This window comes from Dermacentor variabilis, unplaced genomic scaffold (assembly GCF_050947875.1).
Source record: "Dermacentor variabilis isolate Ectoservices unplaced genomic scaffold, ASM5094787v1 scaffold_15, whole genome shotgun sequence".
Lineage (NCBI taxonomy): Eukaryota > Metazoa > Arthropoda > Arachnida > Ixodida > Ixodidae > Dermacentor > Dermacentor variabilis.
This window is the reverse complement of record NW_027460313.1, coordinates 2,597,752-2,625,489: the sequence shown is the minus strand read 5'-3', so window position 1 is coordinate 2,625,489 and position 27,738 is coordinate 2,597,752. Positions and strand designations below refer to the sequence as shown.

The window sequence follows — 27,738 nt, the reverse complement described above, 5'->3', positions numbered from 1 at the left end:
CTCTGGAACATCGACGCTCCACCACTCACCGATTTCACGCGACCCCGCATGGATAGTCCTTTCTCCATGGACGACCTCGAAGCTGCACTGGCTTTGTGCAAGCGCTCATCTTCACCAGGACCCGACGGTATAACCTACCGTGTCCTATGTAATCTTGGCGAAGAGGCTCGAAAAGTGTTCCTGCTCTTGTTCAAGAGCTCCTGGCAGACAGGTACGGTTCCCCAGGAATGGAATACCAGTCGCCTAATTCCACTGCTCAAGCCTGGCAAGTCGCCTCTAGACATTGCATCATACCGACCAATTTGGCTTGCCAGTTGCATAGGAAAACTAATGGAGAGGATGGTTCTAGCACGGCTAGAATGGTACCTCGAACTTTACCAGGTATATCCAGATGCAGTGGCCGGTTCCAGGCGTGGCCGTTCTTCCATAGACAACGTTATCGACTTGGTGACGTACGTCGAGCACCAGAAGTCCTGCAAAAGACTATCTTCTGCCCTGTTTCTCGATGTTAAAGGAGCGTACGATAACATAACGCGCGAAGTGATTTTCAACGCGTTAGAGGCAGTAGTACTTGGCGGCAAAGTCTATTTCTGGATAAGTAGCTATCTGCATAAGAGATCCTTTTTCGTACTTACCGAGGATGGCCCGACCTCCCAGCATTAGAGTAACCGTGGGGTGCCTCAGGGCGGAGTACTCAGCCCAATGCTTTTCAGTCTAGCACTCATTGGACTCACCGACATACTGCCAGGCACCGTTAGGCTCTCCATCTATGCCGACGACATTTGCATTTGGACGTCGGCTGTGACGCGACTGCAGCTTCGCGCGCGGGTTCAAAATCAGCCACATTAACATCATCCTACCTTCGAGAACACGGACTTCGTATATCATACGAAAAGTGCGCAGTGGTGGCATTTACCAGGAAATCAATATCTCCATACGTGATATCCGTCGACAGACACGTGATCTCGTACAGCACGAGTCACAGATTTTTGGGGGTGGTCCTGAACAAATATCTCCAGGATCCCTCATGTGAATTATGTGAAAAGACGCCTGACAGGAATTTGCCACATGTTTAAGTTCCTTGCAGGAAAGACCTGGGGAGTACCAATACACTCGATGCTGCAACTGTATAGGGTCCTCTTTATTGGATTCCTGCGGTACAGCCTACCGGTCATGTCCAACGCCTGCAGAACTAACCTGAATATAATCCAAAGCATCCAAGCCCAATCCCTCAAGATATGTCGGTATACCGCGGAGTGCGTCAACGACTGAAGTTATTGCAGTCGCTCAAGATTTCACTATTAGAACGCACATTAGCATTGAAACAATGCGTGTGCACAAAAGACACTTCGCCCGGACCCCTACCCACCACCTAGTAAGTCTCCCAGTAGATACGCCCCACACGACGTTCAGTGCGACTGTCTTCGCGCACCGTGCCTCTTTCATGTCAGGTTACACACCTGCGGCAAGGCCTTCCATTCCTCCATGGTGTATGCGCCGTACTCAAGTGAACCTCACAATCCCAGGACTTCAGAAAAAGTCGGACTTGCCATCATCAGCGCTCAAGCAACTAACTTTACTTCTCTTGTACGAGAAGTACAGCGACTGCGCACACGTCTGCACTGATGGATCAACTACATCAACCAGTTCCTGCGGCGTTGTAGTTATACCAGCAATGAGAATAACCAAGGGGTTCAAGACTTGCCATCTCACTACGTCTACAGCTGCAGAGCTCGCGGCTCTCCGCGACGTGCTTCAAGTGATAAATGCTGAAAGTCCCAGAAAATGGGCAGTCTTCTGCGATTCAAGGCTGGCCTTGCAATGTGTGCAGTCGTTTCTCTGACATGGAACTCAAGATCAGATCACGTGCGAAATCGCGGAACATGTCCATCACTTAAGAGAAAAGGGCCATGATATCTCTTTTCAGTGGATACCAGGTCATTGCGGTATCATTGGAAATTATGACGCCGATAAGGCAGCTCGGACGTCAAACCGAGAAGACCGCTGCGTCCCCATTCCTCTCTCAAGGACCGACGCCGCGAGACAACTTGGCATTCTAGCAGGCACGATCTCCTTAGCAGAGTGGAATACCGTACATACAAGGCGCTAAAGACTACACAGACTAAACCCATCACTTCAACTCAGACCTCCAGCCGGTCTGCACCGGCGTGAAGCGTCTCTTCTGTGTTGGTTATGGCTTGCAGTTGCCTTCACGAATGCCTACTCAGCACTAATTGGAATGGCTGATAGCCCTGCATGTGATGTTTGCGGATGCGAGGAGAACATTGGCCACTTATTGTGCTATTGTCCTCAATTTAAAGCACAAAGACAGTCTTTGTCCAACACATTGAGGAAACTAGATGATCGTCCTCTGAGTGAAGAGACAATATTAGAGCACCGTCCCGACCGATCATCGGCTCAGAAGGCAGTGAAGGCACTTTTATGTTTTCTCAGAACTTCTGGTTTGCTCGAGTGACTTTAAATCAAGTGCTGTCCGTACACGTATCTACACCTTCTCTCTCCCTTCTTTCTCTTTCCCTTCTCCCATCCCCCAGTGCAGGGTAGCCACGAGCATTTAGTTCACGAGCAAAAGTCATTGACAGCTTCCAAATTGACATTTTCATTAACGGCCACTCACTAGAGCGAACACACTCATTTAAGTATCTTGGTGTCATTCTAGATGAACATCTTCACTGGAAAAATCAGATTAGCGCAGTCTGTTCAAAGTTGGCTTCTGGCTGTTATGCCTTATTACAGGCCCGTGATTATTTTAACACACATACACTGCGTACCCTTTATTTTACCCTTATTAACAGTCATCTAACATACTGTGTAGAATCATGGGGTTTAACATACAACACTTACCTTGATCCTATCCGGCGATTACAAAAACGGGCTGTCCGAATTATAACACAAAGCAAGTATACTGAACCAAGTAAACCAATTTTCCAGTTATTAAATATCCTTCCTTTCGATCTTTTGCGGTCTTTAAAGATAGCGCTGTGTGTAAACAACATAGTAAAATATAACCAACCTTTCAATGCCTCCCTGTTTCGCTCTCCTTCTCGACTCACGAGAAACCTCACACATAGTAACTTTAATTTGCCACCGAATAATAACATCTACAGTGAAAGATTGGTGCAGTTTTCAGGAGCCAAGGTTTGGAATGCTTTACCCCCAGAAATAAAACAGTCCCACGAAACTAATAAAGCATTAAGAACATACTTTTTGAGCCTTATTTGATCTATGTGACAGTCGTTCGCGGTTTGTGTTTGTTGTACAGTGTTGTTCATTACAGATCTTTATTCATTCTCCTGTAAAATGCATATTGTATTATTTTCTCCTCATTGTATAGTGTACTCTGGTCTTTCGCCGTGACTTTGGGATTTCTATTTTACACAAGTGTTGTGTCATTGCCATCGTGCATTTTTGTATCTGAACCCCACACTAGCCTCTGGCTATGGGTTCAGTCAGTGTCTGATAATTTGTATGGCAAGAATAGAAATAAAACAACAACAACAACAACAACAACAACAACAACCAGACTATTGACTGGTTAACATCGCTGCCTTCCTGTATTCTTCTATCTCTCTCTCTCTCTCTAATCCGCAAAGCATTCAGGGTCATCGCTGTGCGAGTAAAGCAACGAGTGCACACTTCTCAGATGAAAGCTCCAGGCCTTGTCTTAATAGGTATGTTGACACAGCCGTTGAAGCCTTCTGAACGCGTGCGCGAAGGTGTACACGGGTCACGCCTGAAGTATGTACGTATATAGTCGGAACCTGTGGGCGCAGTACATATATATATATATATGCAGGAAAGAGACAACGAACGTTTTCGATGTGATGCGTGTTTGCCTAACGTTTTCGGCTGGTGGACCAAACTTCGTCAGAGTACAGTCACTGTACTCTGACGAAGGCTGTGTCACCAGCCAAGAACGTTAAGTAAACGCCATACTTCGAAGGCGGTCGTTGTCTCTTTCCTGCATATGTTGTGTCGGGGCCTGCGTGCTGAACTTTGAGGAAATCCCCTATATATATATATATGCTTAAATAACACAACTGCTCTACCTATCTATTAATTAATTACTTTGACCTATTCATTTTCAATGTGTCACTCGAAATTTATTGGCGTTCCAGTTGCTTTATTGTTTGCTTCAATCCGTAAACAGGGGTTTCATAACAACTTAAGTGGAACAACAGTTCATTTTTACCGCAAGTTTTCGGACACATATCTCGAAACCAGTGCGATTCACACAATTTGTTCTAAGTCAAAATATGCCTGTGTTCTGCCATACTCACTAGCTACAATTCGTGGATTGAAATACGCGCCGAAATGTAACTAATTAAATGTTAATGAGCATAAATAGGCTAACTGTTCAATGAAGCATTTATTTCTCGCTAAAGACTGCATTGTGCTATCTCTGCCTCAGGCAATTTAAAAAAATGCAGTTGCTAAAACGAACACCTTGTCCATATATATGTTGTTTCTTCTTTTCTCAAGTTCTTCTTGGTTATAGTATATTGCACCCATATATTGCATTTGCGATGAAGTACTAAATTCTTTTGTTTAGCGAAGCAAAAACCTTTACAATAACGCACTCGTGAGTAGATAATGTATGTATATCTTTTGTTCGCAAATACTACCATTTGTACTTTCCCTTCCTGTTATAGTTCCATGAGGGATTGACGGTATGGGAAATAAATAAATAAATAAAAAATAAATAAATAATGCAGAAAAGAGCACCAAAACTGGGAATGACAAAACTAGCTTTTTATTGGGCGAACTTGTGCCCAATAAAAAGCCCTTGTGCCCAATATATATATATATATATATATATCCGTGGTGCGGAAACATTTGTGCCCAATTTGTCGATCCCATATCGTGTTCCGGTAAATTGAATCAATGTGAAATTGTCTGACGCCAAGCCGTCTCAGAAAAATTAACGAAATTGAAGTAGTTGTCGTAGAAGACCGGTATTTTGTATTAAAACGGCATGCCTTCATTTAGTTGAATTTGCTTACTGAACTTTTTGAACTTATTTAAATGAACTTATCGCGCTCCACGTGCACAGCCGGTACCATGACAGCAAGGCGGCGGCGACGACGACGGCACGAACGTGCCTCGAGCGTCCATATTATTGCTATCGCAACAAAGGCAATCGTTTCGCACCCGAGAAGCACGCGGGGTCGCAGCGAGTGCTATTTCTGAGCACCGTAAGCTTGAGACATGCTACAACCACTGCTCGCTTGCGCATACGTTTTCATCGAGTGGTTATCGTTGTTTTTCAGTAAATTAAGACTGCAGCGAAGAGCAGCTTTATCTTCTTACCTGCGGTAAGGAGATAAACTGCAAACGCCGGCTGTGACGTTCTTACGCGTAGCTTAGCACAGCGGCCGTTTCGTGTTTCGCAATAGACTAGCTCCAACCATGCACTTGTGGCTCCATTCAATGCAAGGTCCTGAATTCTGACTGGTACGCCAACACGACACGGAGGTCATTGACGTCAGTCTGACGAACTCGGGTTTGGGCTACGTGTGCAGATAAAAATTGTACACGGGCCATGTGTCAACTTTAGGAAATCTTGCTGAAATAAAGTGGAGGATCTTGGGCCGAGTCAGACGTCTTGAACGTGGCCGGTTGAACTTTGTGTTTCAGTGAATGTATTTCAGTGAAAGAGCTGGGCAGCACAGAACCAATGTGAAAAATTGGTATGGTAACAATTAAGATCATTAACTGCTATTAGCGCGTTTTTACTCCTCTATTAAGCCCCACTACGCTCTTGAAATACGGAAATCAAGAAAGAAAGAAAGGCTGTAGTTAGCATAAACACAGCTTCACAGAAGGTGAAGAGAAAGTGTGTCAAGTTTTAGTCACTTGGCCTGTCTGTGAAAGAAATCTGGGTTCTTGATAAAATTTTTTGCTGTCAAAGTTTCCTGGTAGTCATGCCCGCGGTGCGTCAGTGCCTTTTTGTTCTTTTGTATGAGTGCATAAACAGCTAATGTTCTTTGAATATAAAGACCAATTGACATACGAAGTCGTGAAACTTCACCACGATGTCCAACAAAAAGGCCACGAAGTCGTTTTTCAGTGGGTACCTGGCCACTGTGGAATCAGTGGCAATGAGTCCGCCGATAACGCTGCTCGCACAGCTCATCAAGAAGAGCACAGCATTCCGATTCCGCTTTCGAGGACTGACGCTGCAAGGCAGCTTCGACACCTGGCACGTAGCCTCACAGTGACCGACTGGAACTCGCAAAACTTACGACTTACACGACTACATCGACTAAACCCCTCCCTGCAGCTCCGACCTCCACCCGGACTTCCTCGACGTGAAGCTACGCTTCTCTGTCGCCTTTGGTTAGGAGTGGCCTTCACAAAGGCATACTCTACATTAATTGGGGTGACTGACAGTGCAGCATGCGAGGTCTGTGGCACCGAAGAAAACATCGACCACCTGCTGTGCCACTGTCCAAGATATGCTCTAGAGCGACAAGAACTTGCCAAAGCTTTCCAAAAACTGGACAATCGGCCGCTTTCTGTGCAGGTGCTGCTGGAACACCGCCCCCATCGCCCATCGGCCCATAAAGCGGTGAAGGCACTTTTGTGTTTTTTAAGGACGACGGGTTTGTGCGACCACCTGTGACTATTAAGGCAATTTCTGTAAAACTGCACGCGTCAGCGAACTTGCCACAATTTCATTCTTTCCTTCCCTCCTCTCTCTCCCTGTGATCTTTGCTTTCCCCTTTCCCATTCCCCCGGTGTAGGGTAGCCAACCGGACGTTTTTCTGGTTAACCTCCCTGCCTTCTTCTTTTCTCTTTCCTCCTCCTTGAATATAAAATATAGCAGCAGTCAAAACTAGTCCTCTTGTGTTTTCTTACTAGGCCATCTCGCCCCTTTTGACGCTGCTACACTGTTCCGACTAGATTTCATTTTATTTTTACGTTTCTTCATACGTCTCATCAATGCCCATTCATTCTAGTCAACTTGTTGCTAACAAAGACTAATGCTGGTGACAAGTAGGAACGAGGGTTTCGTCTAGGACCGGACAGGAAAGGTTCTACTGAGCGGCACGAAGGAACTCCGAGTAGCCGAGGAAGGACTCGGCAGATGATTCTGTGTAAGGGAAGAAATTATTCAACAGCTATGTCTACATGTAAGTTGGTAGAAGAAGGAGAACGTCATTTCTGCGGACACGTGGTTCGACATACGTACGATGCCTTTAGTGCAGCAAAAGTTCAGGCGTCACCTGCTGTTGTGTGCAGGGCGAGTAGCATGTGTGCTCACTGGCTCAGGGTGCGTAGCTTTAATTGTGCATGCAAACAAACGCTGCTTCACTTTCTAGAAATTGAGTGAACAGCACGACATTCAAGCGTCACAGCGCATTCTAATGAACAGTTGACAATAACAGTCGAAAAAAATTGTTTTATGTACAGCAGCGAATTGCTTTCATTATCGCCCCTTTATTATAGAAAAACTTTCACTGTGAGATAACGCGCCAGCACAAGGAACTGCTCTTAAAGCCTTAGTAATGTTATTGAATTATAGCGATATCGGATTTGTGTTTAGACATCCACCGAGTTTTATTTTAGTGGTTCTTTCAATGCGTTTAGATTCGTCTTATCTTATGGGCTACCAATTGCTGCCGCTTATTTTTCGAGGTAAATGAAAATTTATGCGCTGGGGTGCTTGGCTTTGATGATGTGTTCGGTGATGTTCTGACCTTTTAGACAAACTGCGCTGAACTGGCTGCGTCTTTTTATTTTCTCTTTTAAAAAGACCCTCTACGTGTACGCTATGCCTGTTTTGTTCAATTATATCGCAATTTTGAGTCCTATATAAGGTACACAGATTGCGCAACATTTACTGTTTCCGTTTTCGTCATTATTCGGCAGTGGCGAAGAGCACTTAGGACGGAAAGCTCTGTGAATTCGCAATGGCGAAGAGCGCTTAGGGCGGAAAAAAACTTCGCAAATTTGGCCCCTCATTTACAGTTATTCTTTAAAACGAACCTGTGAAGCACACCCAGCTCTTTGTGTTGCAGTTGAAGGAGACGCACGTGAGTCCTTAGTAGTGTGTAATTCTTCAATTTGATTTTTGAAATAAGTGGGCATCTACAACAACAGCAGGATAAGCGAGACTGCTGCCACAAGACAAACAACTGCTACACTACAGGGAAAAAGAACGTGTAATAGCCCAGCGACGCGACACGAAATGGGAGTGCCCCGCCAGTGCCCACCGCGCCCTCGCCGCTACCACGTACCTCTACCCGAGGTTCCACCTATGGTGTCGCAACCCTTGGGCGCTCCTCGTACGGGCGCCGTGAAGCAACTTCACGCGAGCCGTAACCGGTCCTACGCGCCGTGCGCATTGCCTAACGGGGTCGCCTATTGTGCGCTGTGCTCCCTACAATTCCCCCGTTCACGGCTACCGTGAAGGCGGCGCAGCGTCATTCCCAGGGCACGGCTGCGGCAGCTTGTACGCAGCAACCCAGGACTGCGGGTGGGCGATTTGGACTCCGTCCGCTGTTTTAACAAATGTGCTCTGCAGAGAGCGCAATGGGCCGCCGGGGTTTCGGCGACGACGGCGTTCAGTAAATGTGACCAGAATGCGAAAATTGTCTGGGATGCCGAATCATTAATCGGCTTCCTAGCAGGATCAATGTACTATACACAGGATGCCCCAATATTTAGCCCAGAACAGACGTCGTTCTTTTTTCTTTAAAGCGCACCACGCAAGAAAATGCGCGAGAGGAAGCGTCAGGGTCCATTTGAATATAACCCGCGCTGCGAAGAAATAAATATCGTGCGACTATGTAGCCCCACGAAGAACCTTGCTAGGACCCGTCGCGGTGGCTTAGCGGCTAGTGTGCAGCGATGCTAAGCACGAGGTCGCGGGATCGAATTCCAGCCGCGGCGGCCGCATTTCGATATGACCGAAGTGCAAAAACGCCCGTGGCCCGTACACTGGGGGCAACTTAAAGATCCCCTGGTGGTCAAAATTAATCAGGAGTCCCCAGCCACGGCGTGTCTCCTAAACTAATCGCTGTTTTGGCACGTAAAATCTCCAGAATTCAATTCACCATTGTCAGTGTCTGTGAAGTAATATAGCTGAAATAGTGATCCCTAAATAACGAATCTGAGCTCTGCGCTTCGCTGGACAAGTTCGTCGACCGTCTCCCTATAAAAACACAACTATTGGGTCCAACTCTCGAATTGCGTCACAGAAAATGGGCATATTAAAATTCTCGCAATTAACTCACGCTGCCTGATATTCGCTGTCATTTACAGCCTCACACGAGAGAACTTGTCAATCTTCCTTGGCCACTTCGAGCGTGCCCTCTTTCATTTGAACTCCAGGAATAATGTACCGTACGCAGCTGGCCACTTTAATATTGATATGTGTAGAAGCGCCGTAGAACAACGCAGTCCGTTCAAGCAGAGAGTAACTGGGTTTGAATCCACTGGATTTTGGAAAGCTTATTAAGTGTCCGACGCGCATTTATCCTACGACGTCATTGGTATCCGACCTCATAATCGCTAACAAGAAAGTTACAGTTTACGTGTCGTATTGCTGCTGACGCAAGGAACCAGCTGCCTGCAGTGTTGCACGCAAAGAATCATGATAGAAAACAACATCACCTAATTATTGGGTAAAAAATTGTATGCGAGCGTGTTCGTGATTTATTTAGACAGAATTATCACTGTGGACACGGGTGCCGCCTATCGCGCTGCCTCAGCTGATAGCGCCTGCACCACGTTCCTGGTTCTCTTGTTACCGACGTATCACGCATGTTTCCCTATATGGGGCATTACACCAGTCTCGTATAAGTTGTGGATGACCCGTCGCCTTTCACAACTTGTCAAAAACGAAACACATACGTATTGCACTCTTGGGGTGCTCTAGCGCAAAGCTATTTCAAACTGTTTTTATTATATTTCTGCAATCAGCCCTCCACCACTGATCAAACACTTATCGGGCCCACTTCGCCTGTCTGTCACGGGGCGTCACAGAAACCAAGAAAGCTCCACATCTCATACAACGTGTGCGTGATTGCGAGTGCGTGTGTTCATATGCGCGATTAGGCCGAAGAAAACTAATGTAATTATTTCTGATTCCACACCATTTTCACCATTAGCTCTCCGCTTTTGGTCGAAAATTGTCGAGCTGCGCCGCCTTCGCTTTTCTGACAGGCTACGTCACAAAACCTCGTAAACTCACCACGTCAAACTTACGTGTGCGCATTAAAGATGCATTAATATGCCGAACAAAACTGAACTTTTTTCGGAACAGCCGGTGACTGCCCGGTTCCGAAAGGGATAGAAGACACACACCGATCGCTCCGACACTGGTTACGAGGAGCTGTCTGAGAGAATGATTTATTTACGTATAATTCTTACGTGGCAGTATAACATTATCGAGCTGTTTCGGCACGTATACAACAGCGCTCTGCCAACTCATCTTCGATGAAGTATTCGTATTAGCGCCATATTTGACCTTCCGTTGCACGGCGTGTCGAATGTCGACCAGCTACCGCAATCTAGTCAGGGCCAGCGGGTCAGTTCCAGATGCCGCCGCTAACTTCGTCATACGGTTATCTACCTTCACTGCGCTAGCTCGCCCCCCCCCCCCCCCTTCGAAATCCTCTGTACTTCTGCGTGCTCGTCGCCATGACGCCACACGCGATAACACAGGCATATTCAAATATTTATGCCCGAGAGCAGCTCACTCATGGTTTCTGGAAGCAACAAAAGATCTAGAAGTTATTATTGCTTTTATTATTTCAAGAAAATTGGATAGCAATGACGCACATTGCATATAAAGTAGACCGGTAAAGCGTGTCCTAAGTAAAATGGCGCCGTGTCAGGCGGACATTCCTAACGCTGACCTTGAAACAGGCTAGTTTCCTGTTGATGTGCAGTTGTCAAAAGTGGTTGTTAGGTACGAAAAAAGGTGGTAAAATGGCCTTGGCAACTATAGATTCACATAGGTGCTCTCGCATTTTTCAAAATGTTTAGAGCGAATAATTATGTGCAGTCTTAGTGAATTTCTCGTGAAAACAGCTGTGTTTAATAACTGCCTGCCAGTTTGGGTTCACCGTAAGGCGATCCACCAAGCACGCATTACTTGTTCAAAGAGAATGCATAGTTGATAACATTGATAGGCAATCAATCATACTGGCTACCTATTTGTCGATTGTATTGTGGTGTTTGACACTATTCAGCAATTATTATCGTTTAAAAAGCTATAAAGCTAGAGTATTATGGCATTCGTACACATGTATAGAATCTTATTAAAGGCAACTCCGGCGATTTTTTTATATCAACGGATGTCAATGAAATTCGCTGGGTACGCTGCTCTGAACACTTCCGTCATGTCCTCAAAAAAACAGGTTTGAGAGTTGCACAGATCTTTTACAAATAAATTTTATTAATTGCCTCGAACACCCTACCTTGCCTACCCCTCAGTTACAGGCCACAATGTGTATGCCGTCAGGAGTTTTCCATGCAGAGTATGCCCTAATCATGCAGACGACAGCGACGAGAGCGTCGAGGAGTCGACGATCGTGAGCTGGTGCATGGCGTGAGAAGTTGCTGTCGCGAGAAGCTGCGTTCTTTGTAAATGGGAAAGAGATGGGGAAGCAAGTGGTGTAGCGCTGTTGGCTGCACGAACTTCAGCCCTCGCCATCCGCGCACACAGCTTGAGCCGATGCCGATCGCATTCAGCCTAGGTTAAGCCTATATGTCCCACTCGCGTAGTTCATGCTTCTGCTGCAGGTGGACCTGAGCGACTGACCTGAAGTTAAGACATGAGGATGAAGAAAACTCCTTCTGCTGTTCAGTTTTGACTATACGTATTTGAAATAAACGATTCCTCATTTCGCACCTTGCGCTGTTAAGAATGGCGAGCTGCAATGCAGGATTGCCACCCAATTACGACTGGGGAACAAGACGCGCATCCCCCACTCTCCGTCGCTTCAGCTAGGATGCGTTCGATGAAGCGGGCTTTGTGCTGAAAACCGCCGCCATCCTCTAGCCCCATCGCCGTTGTGACGGAATGAGTTCGACGGACGAACTATTGTGCCCGAACTCCCCAGCGCGGACCTGATCTGCTACGCGTGCGCGAGCTGCCGCGGGAAAGCCGTTTTTTTGTTGCGTCCCACCCGCCGACCGGGACGCAAGACAACGAGCTACCCAGAATGGCTCCGAGCTACCCGGAACGGCTCCCCTCTGGCGTCGGCTCCGGACATCGGAATGTGTGTGCCTTTGTGTGCGTAAGCCGTCCTGCGGGAGGCGGCTAGTTTTGCGATGAAACACGAACCTTCGCCGCCTTGTATCGCCGGCGGACCGAGTGTTTAAAAACTGCTGTTGTGCGGATGTTCGACACACTTCTCTTGAGCAGTCATGCTGGACTGACACTCTTTTTCTTAAGCAGTCATGTTAGACTGATGCACTTTTCTCAAGCAGTCATGTTAGACTGATTTAAATACTGTAAATAAACCCATATTCCTCGTTCTCGATGAGAAACAGTTCTTCCCTTCATCAACGTCCTCAGCGTGGATAAGTTGGACGACGGCATGGGCCAGCTACCATCGAATTCATGCCGGACTCCAATCTTGACAACGGATCACGAGCGATGGGATTGAGCCCCAATCCTGACAGCGCACACAAAAAGCGAGAAGCCACGACACGGAGTAGTATCGACATCGGTACGTTGCCGTTTTCGACGGAAAGCTGGCCGCCACACTCACCGGCGCTTCCCTAAATTAAGTGCGAATACGAGCACGGGTGTATTTTTACCTATTGTCATGCAGACACATTATTTAGCTTCCGAGGTACACTGCTTGCCTTGTAACCCAAATGGGAAATAAGCGTAGGCTCCTCGATACAGCAGCGCAAACAACCGCATCGTTCAGGTGCCAACGGTGTCTATACTGGCATCGGTGTTTCCGCGAGAAAACTACAGGTTCCCTACATGAACGATCATACGTGCGAAGTGCTCACCTATGTCCACCTTACGAAACATATTGCGTGCATGAAGAGAATACGAAGATTGATAAGTAGCCAGCATAATTAACAACGCTCCCGTACTATACGGTCTCCCGCTCGCAGCTTTCGAAGGCGTGTGGTCGCTCATATCAGCGCGATTCAGAGTGATGCAACGGTGCTTGCATGCGCAAAATCTACCTGTTTTGATATGTTCTGACATTAATTGAGGTTAACGATGAGCGGCTATAGCAGTATGTCTCAAGCGATCAATGAGTGCTCGCTGTACCTGCCGATGTGAACAAATGCACTGTTCGGTGCTTTGGACTGGCAGCGACGTTCTTGCGGGATACAAATGCGGACAGTCGTGCTCCACATCTAACAGTGAGCATGCGAAGCGCTTACCTGAGAAGGGGTAAAACACCTAAAATAGCAAGCAGCACGTATAAATTCAATCGTTAGGGCTACCCTCGGTCTTCATGTTGCAGCCCGATATGTAGCGCATGGGCGCTGGCGGCGATTCGTGGCTATATTGCATTCGTCTGAATCATAACTGCCACTATTTGACAGATCCCAAGAGCTGGTGCAGCTGGCATTGTCACCTGAAGGTCCGGCGCGGTCACGATTCAGTCGAGCGTCTGCTCTTCGCTGCCAACTTGCTAGACCAGCATGCCTTGCGCACCTTTCCCGGTGGAGACACTCGTGACGTCACACGAAAAGGTCCGCGCGACTGCTTGGTGAGGTTTCGGTTTCGTTTTAGCGTCTTTTTGCTTATTTAAATTTATTTTCGAATTTGCGTAACAATTCTAGTATCAGGCGCGTGACAGGGGGCTCTTGGGAACTTAAGTATTCCATTACTTTGACAGTGTCAAAAAATCGCCGGTGTTGCACTTTAAGCTATACTTGTGTTCTTAAGATATATATATATATATATATATATATATATATATATATATATATATATATATATATATATATATATATATATATATATATATATTACTTTCATTCAGAATCACTCCAAACCCTAAAACGCGTCCCCAAGGTAGTACTTTGGGCCCGCTCCTATTTACTATAGATATACATTATCTCCGTAATACTGGTAGCAACGTACACATTATTTAGCTGGCGATACCGCCCTTCTTTTAGCCTTTCCCGACATAACCGTACAATTATCTCCAGCAATCTAGGGATTGAAATCATTGGTGCATTGGGAGTCACAGAAATCATTAACAGTCCGTGATAAAAACTAAAGCAATGGTATTTGTTCCTGAAGGAAAACCCGTGTGGAATCTGCCAACCGTCTATCTAAACAGCAGGCTTGTCGAGCACGCATATAACTTCGAATTGCTTGCCATTACTATCAAACCGACCCTTTCCTGGGAAGCTCACATCATACAAATTTGCCACACTCTTTGTCGTGCTGTTGGTATCACTTTATCGCTGCTGCCGATTAATGTCTATTCTCTACGGTTCCGTCGCAGTTTACTAGGCAGCAGTTTGCCGTGAGCCAAGTGCACGTGGAAGGTATTATATAAGCGAGGCTAAGGACTCCATGCTCCGCTAACGTATCCCAGGAGCACTAAGGAGACACTGGTATTCGCGAGTGTACTGCATGACAAATAGGAGCAACATATGATAGCTATTCTTATTTATCTATTCTTTTCATTATATTCAAAAGTTGGTATTGGCTCGCTCACCACCGCGCAAATAGAGCGCAAGCCTAGGGAAATTATCGGCCGTTCATTAAACTTCCAGAAGAGAGAACCATTGTGCAAATAAACAGGACGCATAGGTAGCATGCATTTACGTGAATGCGACGGTAGTGTGCCGTATTTTAGAGCATCAAGGCCATGCTACATGACGGCGTTTGCATGTTGCAGATTCTCCTTCGTCCGGAAAAAGCACTCGCAATCTTTTTCTCCGGCGATTTTATCTGCTGGTGTGAGGAGGAAAGTGCAATGCGGCAGTCATCTCACCTGTTATTTTTCTTCTAACCCTCAACGCAATACGTCTGCGTTCACGTGTACATCGTGAGATGACTTACTCCGTTTCAAATCTCCTTTAGTCGCACTAATGCCTTTTAGTGCATTACCATCGTTTATGTGAATGTAGTGCACTAGGAATGCGACGCGATGCGTCAATGGTCGCATTTATGTAAATGCCGCTCCCGTTGCTGGAGGATGCCTTAGGACGTTGAGTGGAGGACAGGACACGCCGACAGTCATCTTGCTTGTCCTGTGTCCGTGAATGCGATACGCGAGCGTTCGCATGCACTCCACGAGACGACTTCCTCGCACAGAACCAGCCTCTCTTGTCACATTGAGGCAAGGGGCCTACCTAACACATTCCCAGTGTTTATGCGGATAAAACGCGCTATAAATGCGATGTTAATGTACCACTGTCGCTTTCTCGTACACGCGGCTATGAACTTTACTGCGTGAACTCTTGTCGAGCTCATTTCTGCAGTGGTTCTTGCGACAGGAACGGCGTAGCTGGGCTCTCTTGAGGATGAACATGCATAAAAAAAAGTCGCAGTTTTTCTCGAGAGGCAAATTATTCAGAACCATCGCTGACTGGAACAGACGAGTTAAATAATGGTCGTTGTTTTATGGCCAGTATAAATTGCAGTTAAGATTCTCTGACTAAAACAAACAAAGAAAACAAAAATAAAAATACACAAAGAACAAGCGTGATGCCTGTGCCGGAAGGAAATCGTGAACAGTCAATGACCGCAAACACTCGCCATCACAACGCTGGGGGGACGACGAGCGCCGGCAACTGAGAGCGTGCACGCGTGTCCCGAAGCGAATGTCCCGCGCTGCCACTCTCCGTTCCAGCGGCGCCGCGTCTCAGAAACTATGCAGGTAGCGTGACCACCAAGACAGGGCGCGCGGGATGGCCGCGTGCAAGAAGCCACCATCTTACCCGATTCACCCTTGCATATTCACCTTTTGACCTAGCACCCACAGATCACGTGACCTTCAAACACGGTGTGGACGTGCAGCGTCCGAGCAGCGCGGACGCTGTCACGTTCCCACCAACATCGGTTGCGCCTGAACACGACTCGAACCAAGCTTTCAACGTTCTGAACTCTCCCTCGAATGACTGGCCTCGCGCCCAAATCGGTCACGTGACAACCGACACACGCCGTGCGGGCTGAGCGGGCTGGGCCGACCGGAATCGAGAGCGGCAGCGACGACTACAGCGTCGACCTCGATGGCGAAAACGCGGCTCGAGTGTCCGTGTAATTGATATGGCGATGTAAACTGATAAACCACTGCATTACTGTCTGTAGCAACGCAGCTCTTAAATTCACTCCATTTAAGAGCGTTCTTATTTTTGCTATAACTCTTCTCTTACCTTATTGAGGACGAGTCCACACACAACGACTTCTGAGTTCACATCCCGAGTACGGATAGACTGATGCTTGAGCACTTTTGCCGCCTATACATCGCATACGCCTTGTTGCGTTTCGCCTGCGACACGCGGTTTTGCCGGCGCGACTGCGGCGGGGCGGCAGACATTTTGGCCCGTTCGGCGTCGCCGCAACGCTCCCCGCCAGGCGTTTCCAGGCGTTTCCAGGCATGTTCCGATGCCACGTGTCTTCATGTGCGTGTGTGAGTGTATGTGCCATTGTGCCCGAACCAGGCGATGCGTCAGCAGGGATCACCCTCTCATTCCAGTCATTGTGCCTGAACCAGGCGATGCGACAGCAGGGGTCACCCTCTCATTCCAGTCATTGTGCCCGAACCAGGCGATGCGACAGCAGGGATCACCCTCTCATTCCAGTCATTGTGCCCGACCGGCAGCGCTACGACAGTGTGCGTCACCATTAGCCCATTGTACATTCACGTGCTCGTCTATTGAGGGGTTCCTTCTTGCCCTCAACTGCGAGAGTATAAAAACAGCTGCCCCCGGACGCCAAAGGGAGGGCTCCGTTTTCTTCTGTTGAGTAAAGTGCTCTCCCGTCTCTCTACTTCGGTCAACCTGACCGCCAACTCTTTGCGATGTTAAAATAAACAAGTTGTTTTGTTGTTACCGGTCGACTCATGCTTTGCCGGGACCTTCGGATGCTTCCAGTTGTACCCCAGGCCGCCAGGCCAACGCTACCCTTGGGGCTTGCGACCCAGGTACAACCACGGGCGTCAGCGCCGAGTTCCCAACAACCGATGCCATCGGTGGGATTCAAACATCTGGTTGGCAGCGGTGAGATCGCCTCCGACTTCAAACAACTGTCTGCCAGCGGTGAGATCGCGACAACGGAGGCCAGCAGCGAAGAGATGCAGTTGACTGTATGCTGAGCAGCTCAACGACGATCCGGGAGCAGTGCAACGAGCCCTGTGTGACGACTGGTTGCCTGCAGCGGAACGACTGCGCGGAATTCCTGCCTGCGAGGTTTGGTGAGTGCGGGACTTTCTTCTTCTGAGCTTTGCCAGGCTTTTGTTAGTGTCAGAAACAGAGCTGGTAATTGTGGTTGTCGTTGCTGCCGGGTTAGTTTGCGGCAAGACAATAGTAAGCAGTAGAGAAAGCAGCATTCAGAGCAGCCATGGATTTGAAGTCGTTGCGCAAACCGAAATTGTTGGAGCTTGCAAGAGAGTTGGGTCTGGATGTCTCGGACAAACTCAGAAAACCAGAACTGCTAAAGGCTATTCTTGAGTTAGAAGCTGAGGATGACGAGCTGTCGGAATGCCTTGAGACCATTGAGGAGAGGGAGACTGCAAAAAAAAAACAGGAGCGCGAAATTAAAGAACAGAAAGAGCGAGAGCAACAAGAAAAAAAAAGAAGAGCGCGACCGTCAACACGCGTTGGAAATGAAGCGTCTCGAGATAGAGATGGAACGCGCTCGTAATGGAAGTCAGGCACACGGTGCAGGAGAACGCGTATTGTTCAAAATGACTGACCTGATGCGGCCGTTTAAGCTTGGAGAGAACATTGGTTTGTTCCTGGTTAACTTTGAGCGAACGTGCGAGAAGCAGGGGTTCTCTCGGGAAACGTGGCCACAGCGCTTGCTCACTTTGTTACCCGGCGAGGCGGCCGACGTAGTCGCTCGCTTGGATAGAGAGGAGGCAGAGGATTTCGACAAAGTAAAATCAAATCTGCTAAAAAAGTACCGGCTGTCTGCGGAGGCGTTCCGTCGGAAGTTTCGGGAAAATGAGAAAGGCAAAAGTGAGTCATATACAGAGTTTGCGTATAGGCTTATGTCGAACATGCAGGAGTGGCTCAAAGAAGAGAAAGCGTTTGGTGACCACGATAAAGTTCTGCAGTGCTTCGGGCTAGAACAGTTTTATAGTCGGTTACCGGAGAACGTGCGATACTGGGTCTTGGATAGGCCAGACGTTTGTACGGTGGCTAGAGCCGCTGAGCTAGCCGAGGAGTTTGTGACGCGTCGAGCTCGCGGAGCTAAGGACGGTCAAAAGGGTGAATTTGGCTCGAAGTTTGAGAGGCCGAAGTTCACACCCATGAGATTAAAGGGGGACACGCGTAGTGCGGATGCGAGTGAAAGCAGTCCGACCAGACGTAAAGAGACGGCGGCAGCCAAACGCAGAAAGCGGTTCGAGATGAGGCGAGCGCGCTTGTGTTATACGTGCCAGAAGCCGGGTCACTTTTCGGCGCAGTGTCCGGAAACAACACCAAAAGTTGTGTTTTTTTCAATAGGCAGCACTGACGAGAACATGAAGCTTCTCGAGCCTTACATGCGAGACCTCCTCGTGAACGGGAAAGAGTGCCGAGTGCTTCGCGATTCCGCAGCTACGATGGATGTAGTTCACCCGTCTTACGTAGAACCCCATATGTTCACGGGCGAGTGCGCATGGATCAAGCAAGCCGTGGAAGCTCATAGCGTGTGTCTGCCAGTAGCAAGGGTGCTTATTGAAGGACCTTTCGGAGCGCTTGAGACGGAGGCGGCAGTGTCATCTATGCTGCCACCCCAGTACCCGTACCTATTTTCAAACAGGTCCGATCACCTCCTGCGCGAGAAGGGGCTTTTGTTTGGTGAAGCTAGTGTTCAGGCCTTAACCAGATCGAAGGTTCGGGAGCTCGCTGCAAAGGCGGTAGTTGCGGGGCCGACGTTATCAAACAACGAAAAAGGGTCAGAGGCGCAGCAAGCTGATATTCAGAGCACGCCCGAACTGAATAAAATTGAGTCTGTAGCGTTGAAGGCGCCAGATACTGGAGAGGAAACGCCCGAAACGGGAAAGCTAGAAGAGCTATCTACTGATTTGCTCATCGCGCCTACGTCAGACGGACTTGATAGGTTGCTAAAAGTCAGCCGGTCGGCTTTGATAGCCGAGCAAAAGAAGGATGGTAGCCTAGAAAACATACGCTGCAATGTCAAAGAAGGTATCGCCAGGAAAACTGCGCGTTTTGTGGAAAGAGGTGGAGTCCTGTACCGGAAGTATCTAGACCGCCGAGGAGTGGAGTTCGATCAGCTGATCGTGCCTCAATGCTATCGTCAGGATCTGTTGCGCTTGTCACACGGGGGTTCGTGGTCCGGACACCTAGGAGTTAAGAAAACTAAGGACCGTCTCTTGCAAGAGTACTATTGGCCAGGGTGTTTTCGGGACGCAGACCATTTCGTGAGGACATGTGACACTTGTCAGCGGGTGGGCAAACCAGGGGACAAATCAAGGGCGCCGTTGAAATTGGTACCTATCATAACGGAGCCTTTTAGACGGCTCGTTATTGATACAATGGGACCTCTGCCGGTAACAGCCACGGGGTACAGACACATTTTGACTGTGATCTGCCCAGCGACAAAGTTCCCTGAAGCAGTGCCGCTTAAAGAACTCAGCTCAGTTGAGATAGTCAATGCACTACTGTCCATATTTGCGCGAGTTGGTTTTCCTGCAGAAATTCAATCAGATCAGGGCACAGTGTTTACTAGCGCTTTGACGACAACTTTTCTCGAAAGGTGTGGGGTAAAGCTGCTACACAGCTCAGTGTACCACCCACAGTCGAATTCCGTTGAGAAGCTCCACTCCGTCATGAAGCGCGTGTTGAGAGCGTTGTGTTTTGAACATCGAACTGACTGGGAGCTGTGTCTGCCTGGGGTGATGTTTGCTTTAAGGACCGCGCCGCATGCGGCTACGGGGTTTTCGCCAGCTGAACTGGTGTACGGTCGCTCGCTTCGATCTCCGCTTCGCATGCTTCGAGAATCATGGGAAGGTAGGGGCGACGACCCAGTCGTGGTGGAGTACGTACTTAAGCTCCTCGAATGCTTAAGAAGGGCACAGGAGTTGTCAGGTGAAGCAATGACAAAGGCCCAGCAGAGGGCCAAGGTTTATTATGATCGGACAGCCAGGGCCCGTCGTTTTGAGGTGGGCGATGAGGTCATGATATTGCGCACATCGCTAAACAACAAACTAGACGTGCAGTGGGAGGGCCCAGCGCGAATTGTTCAGAAACTGTCGGACGTTAACTACGTGGTAAGTCTGCCAGGAAAGCGGAAAGCACAGCAAGTTTACCACTGTAATCTGCTCAAACCTTATAGACAAAGGGAAGCAGTGGTGTGCATGATGGTAAACGTTCCTGAAGAGCTTCCGGTCGAGCTTCCGGGACTAGGCTCAGTGACGAACAGGGAAGACACCGGTCAAGTCATTAGTGACCTTATCAGTAAAGCACCGCTGTCGCCCGAGCATAAAACCGAACTACACCAGCTATTACAAGAGTTTCAAGGTCTGTTCTCTGAGAGGCCTGGTAGGACTTCTGTACTTACTCATGATATAGAACTTACCTCCCCAGAGCCAGTACGATCCAAGGCGTATCGGGTGTCACCCCGCCAGAGCGATATTATGGAGGCTGAGGTAAAGAAAATGCTACAGCTCGGTGTTATTGAGGCAGGTGAGAGTGATTATACCTCCCCTTTGATTTTAGTTGAGGTACCGGGCAAGGAACCTCGTCCTTGCGTCGACTACCGCAGGCTTAATTCCATCACTAAGGATCAAATTTATCCGATCCCTAACATCGAGGAGCGCCTTGAGAAAGTTAGTAGCGCTCAGTTTATTTCCACCCTAGATCTTGTCAGGGGTTATTGGCAGGTTCCACTTACAGAAGAGGCTAGTAGGTATGCGGCGTTCATTTCACCAATGGGAACATTCCGTCCTAAAGTGTTGAGTTTTGGTTTGAAGAACGCGCCATACTGCTTTTCAAGCCTCATGGATAAAGTGTTGCGGGGACAGCAAGAATTCGCTTTACCGTATCTAGACGACGTAGCGATATTCTCCGCATCCTGGTCTGAGCATATGGCACACTTGCGGGCAGTGCTAACCCGCCTGCGCGAAGCGGGCTTGACAGTCAAGGCTCCTAAGTGCCAGTTAGCACAGGCCGAGGTTGTCTACCTCGGTCACGTGATTGGTCAGGGTCGTCGCCGCCCCTCTGAAATAAAAGTGGCCGCTGTGCGAGACTTTCCGCAACCGCGCACCAAGACCGATATTCGGTCGTTCTTGGGTGTCGCCGGCTACTATCAGAGGTACATCCCTAGGTACTCTGATATCGCGGCTCCCCTGACGGATGCTCTAAGAAAGACAGAGCCTCAAACAGTCGTCTGGGACGAGACAAAGGAAAGAGCTTTTAGCGCCCTAAAGAGTGCCCTAACAAACCAGCCTGTGCTACGATCGCCAGACTATACAAAAGGGTTCATTGTTCAGTGCGATGCTAGTGAGCGAGGCATGGGCGTTGTACTGTGCCAACGGGAAAAGGGAGAAGTAGAACACCCCGTCCTGTATGCTAGTCGTAAGCTGACCAGTCGTGAGCAGGCGTATAGCGCCACCGAGAAAGAGTGTGCATGTCTCGTGTGGGCCGTTCAGAAATTGTCATGCTATCTAGCCGGCTCGAGGTTTATCATTGAGACGGATCACTGCCCTCTCCAATGGCTGCAGACCATCTCTCCCAAAAATGGCCGCCTCCTGCGCTGGAGCCTCGCTTTACAACAATATTCCTTTGAGGTGCGTTACAAAAAGGGGAGTCTCAACGGTAACGCCGATGGCTTAAGTCGAAGCCCCTAACGTAGGAATCAGCCTCAAAATTGTTGGTTACTGATGTTTTTCTTCCTGATGCAGGATTTTTTTTTAACATATTGCTTTTGTTTAGTGTTTCAAAGTGATGATATGCTTTCTAGTGCAATTTTCCAATTTGTGGACGCGTTCTGAGTGATGCTAGACTACTGTAAGGAACTAGGCAGTGGTATAAAAAGGGGAAAGAGCCTGGCAGGGCTTAGTGAGGGTTGTGCCGTGCTTGCTGACTGAGCGGTTGAGTTTCAGCGTAGTTCTAACGCTTGCCGGGAACGAGAACAAAAATGTGAACTCTCCCGAAGTCACTTTGCAGTGTCCCGTGCGAACCTGAACGAGAGAACAAGGCCTTCTCTGTGCGCTGCGCTCAAGAAACGTCGAGGGACGCCCGACTTCGGTTATGAGCATCATCGAGCGACATCCCTCCGGACAGCGGATGCAGTCCCCTGTCCATCGGGATCTCCTTCCCCCGGCGGGGCGGTCTGTTGCGTTTCGCCTGCGACACGCGGTTTTGCCGGCGCGACTGCGGCGGGGCGGCAGACATTTTGGCCCGTTCGGCGTCGCCGCAACGCTCCCCGCCAGGCGTTTCCAGGCGTTTCCAGGCATGTTCCGATGCCACGTGTCTTCATGTGCGTGTGTGAGTGTATGTGCCATTGTGCCCGAACCAGGCGATGCGACAGCAGGGATCACCCTCTCATTCCAGTCATTGTGCCTGAACCAGGCGATGCGACAGCAGGGGTCACCCTCTCATTCCAGTCATTGTGCCCGACCGGCAGCGCTACGACAGTGTGCGTCACCATTAGCCCATTGTACATTCACGTGCTCGTCTATTGAGGGGTTCCTTCTTGCCCTCAACTGCGAGAGTATAAAAACAGCTGCCCCCGGACGCCAAAGGGAGGGCTCCGTTTTCTTCTGTTGAGTAAAGTGCTCTCCCGTCTCTCTACTTCGGTCAACCTGACCGCCAACTCTTTGCGATGTTAAAATAAACAAGTTGTTTTGTTGTTACCGGTCGACTCATGCTTTGCCGGGACCTTCGGATGCTTCCAGTTGTACCCCAGGCCGCCAGGCCAACGCTACCCTTGGGGCTTGCGACCCAGGTACAACCACGGGCGTCAGCGCCGAGTTCCCAACAACCGATGCCATCGGTGGGATCCAAACAGCCTATTGCGGGGACCGCAATTTTTGTCATTCACGGCGCCTTCGCGAACGCTCGTCTTCTGCTTTAAAGACGTTGTGCACATGTGACTGTAACTGTACACGCAGTGCATTTGAATCAATATAGCACATTTTGAGCTACGAGCGTAGACAGAATATATTCATCAAAATGATGCCTGAGCAATGCTAACCAAACGTACTAATGCTAATAAGAGGGGCCACTTGTGGTCATAGAAATTGGGCTCCCATATAGTGTGCTCGTATAAGGTCAACCAAAGACTGCTCATGTAAGTTATAACTTTCGCATGCGTAAGAAAACCTACAAACCTGAAAACCCAACAAAGGGCAGAAAACAAGCAGCCATTTATAACTACTACTCACCGACTTTGTCATGAAGCCACTGGGACAGTCCTTTAAGAATTCCTGGTGCCTGAAAGTAAAGAAGAAACAAAGATGAGTGTTCAGCTATTTGGTTTCTGTTTGAGAAGCTTAACGGAGGCTAACGGGTCTGATTACCCTTTCCAGCGCACCCCGAGCTAATTCGATGGCGCAGCAAACGCACAGAGAACCACCGTTCAAATGTGTACCGTAGAAAAAGTGGCTCATTTCACATCAGCCGAAATTACATTTTTTGTTTAGTTCACAAATTCATCTTACAATCGGTTTGAAGAACTATGCCGAAAAGAAGGGCCTTCCAATCGTGATAGTGAAATGAAGGGTGATGGCTGCACATTGGCAAAAAGTTTTTACGCGCAGAATGATTTCTGGATTATTGTCCAGACAATAGCGATTCCCTGAACAAACACTTATTGGCGTATGAGGAGAAAAGCAGATTAGGCATAGCCTCACAATGGTTTCCATTCGTAAGTGCCGTTTGCGATTGGCTGGCCACTTCCGGTAATCTTATATCCAACATCACCATCTAAACTATTCTAGCGTAAGAACATTTTTCGTGAATACAGGCCTTCGTGTACACCTGTCATTACCCGATGTAAGCAGGTATCTCACAATATAGAGTACATTTCAAAATTTGTTGACTGGCGGGATATCTAGGACCAGAGTGTGGAGCTGAACCGTTATATTCCGCTGAACCGAAACCGGAGTGAACCATTATTTTTTGCGCCATTTTGGAGCTGAACCCAAACCGGGACTTCGTGGAATAACCATACCGCACCAGTTGGACGAACACTTCAGAAGGACCCGTACACTTACCCATATTGCTGCTGCAAGGCACAACAAAAATTATTTGTCACTTCCATTTTTTATTGTAACCATTAAGGTCCAAGAAAAATTGATCTGCCATATTTGGTTAATCTTTGGTATTCAATTAGGTTTTCACACTGTAGCTGTTGATGGGGTCTTTGGACGATTGGTATATTTCAGAATTTCTTTTTAAAAAATGCTTCAAATGAAGTATCACAACTAACTTCACAGAAGTCCATTTAACTTTACCAGGACAAATGTAAACGAGAAGAAAGGGGGTTAACCGAGAGGCCCGATTTTTATTAATCATATCATAAGAAGCCAACAATCACTTACACCCAGGACAACAGAGGGGAAATCGCTTGTGCTTATAAATGAAATAAAGAAACGATAAAATAATTGAAATGAAAGTGGATGAAAAAACAACTTGCCGCCGGTGGGGAACGAACCCACAACCTTCGCATGCAAATTTAGTATTTTAGTGGTATTTTATTTCTTGTTAGGTTGATGTTTTTACTGTTGAGTTGGGCATGGTATATCCACTTAGGCAAGTAACGGGGAAGGGCCGCGGTGATGCGTTCTGAGGCGCACGTAGTACTAATATATATATTTGATACGAATAAGGACGATACATTTCATGCTAGATGCCCTCATGAATGACTAAAACCTTCAGCATTTAATTGATAGGAGACACAAACACTCAGCATTATTAGCTACCTGTGCTGCAGCGGCGTCGATCTCTCGCATTGAAATACTGTTGCGCGCTGTTGCACTGTACACATACCCAGTAGTCGATACACAGTAACGCCAGGGGCACAATCACTGTGGTGCATAAGTAGGCCCCATTGGTACATTTTTAGACTCCAATATCTGCGGTATCACCCCAAGGGAACGGCCAGATAGACAAGTGAAACTGGGGGACTCAGACAAGACTACTTCGCTTTAAAGTAGTGCAGTACTTTACAACTACACGGATTAATGCTGCGCACGGCTGGCGGCGCTGCGGTTGTAATCCAAATACGCGTGAGAAGTCTATGCAGTGAAACCCTGACTTTCTTCTTGGTTTCTGCTTTGCGTCACGTGTGACGTGACTATGATTTATGTAACAATGTCGGTGAAAGAAAGAGGTAAGGAACGCGCCCCGTTGAATTTGGATACCAGGGCCCATGTTCGTAAAAAGCCTTTTACGCTAGCATTGGTCGTAAGAGAAAGTACCAACCAGTCCTGATGGTAGATATAGAATTAGATAATGCGACCGGCCAATGGTGATAAGCACTTACGAATGAACAGTTTCCTGTTTTTCAGTCACAGATACGTACTTCATTATGAAATAAGTATTTTTTATTTAGAATCCCAAAGAATTTTCAGCGTGGGGTAGGTTTGTTCTACTTGTTGCAAGTACTTTGAATGATAAGAGGCCATCGGTCTAGGTTAGTGTAACTCCATGAAATGAGACAACTAGGAGAAGCTCAGCCTCAGTAGCGGCTTTTTGGGTTGAGGGCCACAGCCATAATATAATTTACCTCCACCAACTGTACAGCAAAGACCAAAATGGCGTTAAAAACCCCCTAACGTGCTGGGTGCGGTAATTTAAACACGACGAAGCGTGCGACAGCGTCTATGTTTCAGCCTTCTAGGCGTAACAGGACTTGCATGGGTGTGTCGTTAGAACACCGTTTCAAGCTGTGCAGAACAGAACACCGTTTGTAAGAAAAGCGCCTGTCAAACAGGCCTGTATCGTCGCCAAATCTTATTATATTAGTTGTTCCCTGGTTCCTCAACCTAAACGAGTGAGGGGTACGCAGCTGTAAGACCGCTTTCAGGCACAACCTAATGAAGTGCTTTGAGCATTATGTCATTCGAAAACAAATCACAGCACGCTGGCTCGACTCTGGTCACAAGGTATTCAAGTTCATGCGTAATATCAAGATACTAGGGATGCGTCCGTATGAGTCTCTTAGAGTAGAAACAAACAATATTTCGCTGAAATAAAATCGCAGGTGAAGCTGAGAAACATTGTTCTCTAAATTTTTTTTCATTCCCCTTAATTTTGAACCGTTATGAACTAATATAAAACGGTTCAAACCAGTTCGAACCGTTTTACGTTTGCTCTGGAGCTGAAGCTTGACCGAACCGGAAAATAAGCTGAGGCCTCAACCTAAAGCCGCACCTAATCCGAAAACTGTTCGGTTCGACACCCTGTCTGCGAGCCATGTTTCTGGAATTTGTACACTAAGTGTTCGGGGATTTCTTACCGTATGGATTGAGATTGCATGTTCCTTTCAACCCTTCCTGAGTTGTCCAGTAAGTATACTTGCTCTTCTTTGCACGCTTCCTGTCAGCGGACGGGTTATTTCGCGAGCAAGGAGCCTAGGCTCGGCATTCCAACTCATTCTGGACTACTACTGCTTCGTACTTCATTTTCGCAGGCTTAAAGAAATGGCAGCACCCTTTTAGACAAACACATGACGGTGGAGCTCACACGCACTGTCTGGTGCACGTACCGATACGTTGTTCAGATTTACTAAAACGTTAGTTCTAGTATGGATAATACTTTCATTGTGTATATGGATCACATTGATGCTTCGTCAGCTTTGGGAGAATTATGTCAGGTTGCTGTCCTTCATCTCTTACTCGAAGAATGCATTATGGCGTTATTGCTGCGAGTGCTGACTTCTCCCACGAGCGAAAATATTTCAAGGTATTGTCCAAACCTCCATGTGTGAGAGGTTTTCAATATAAAATATACTTGCTTCAATATATATATATATATATATATATATATATATATATATATATATATATGACGCATCTAGGACAGAGTGTGTACAACAAGAACGAGAAAAGTTGATTTACATGTACTCGTATGTCGTAGACATAATGACTTGCTGTTGTATGTTTTTTTAAAATGAACTGAAAAAGAGCCTGTAATAGTGACGGCTGCTCCTTTTCGCATAATATTGCTACGGCACAATATGTGCGATCACGAAAGGCGAGCAGTGTGAAGACGACGACGACGATTAGAAGCTAGCGCGGGCTGTTGCCTCTTGGCCAAGCGCAGCGTATTGCCTTGTAGCCTTGTAAATATACTTGTAAATAGCTTTTCGTCGGTGTCTTCCTACGTAACATATCTGGTGGAGGTGGACGTTCCCTGTACCTCGTCACGGAGCTTCGCAGTGGACGGTACGTCGAGCCTTCCTTCATGGCTCCCGGCGACGCCAACCCGACTCCGCCGGCACCGACACCTGCTGCCACTTCGACGACCTACATCACTCTCCCCGCTCCCCGTGATCCTGGCGTATTCTCAGGCAAAGATGGGGAAGACGTCGATGACTGGATCAGCCTGTATGAACACGTCAGCCGCACTAACCGGTGGGACCCTACT

At 47.7% G+C, this 27,738-nt stretch overlaps 1 protein-coding gene across 1 annotated transcript in view; it reads right to left on the bottom strand.

Moving 5' to 3' along the window:
- LOC142567963 (frequenin-1-like) overlaps positions 1–27,738 on the bottom strand; it is a 579,067-nt gene that overhangs the window by 139,416 nt on the left and 411,913 nt on the right. The window contains exon 3 of the mRNA XM_075678065.1: positions 23,532–23,580. Within this exon, the coding sequence (XP_075534180.1) occupies positions 23,532–23,580 (49 nt within the window). The remainder of the gene's footprint in view (positions 1–23,531; positions 23,581–27,738) is intronic.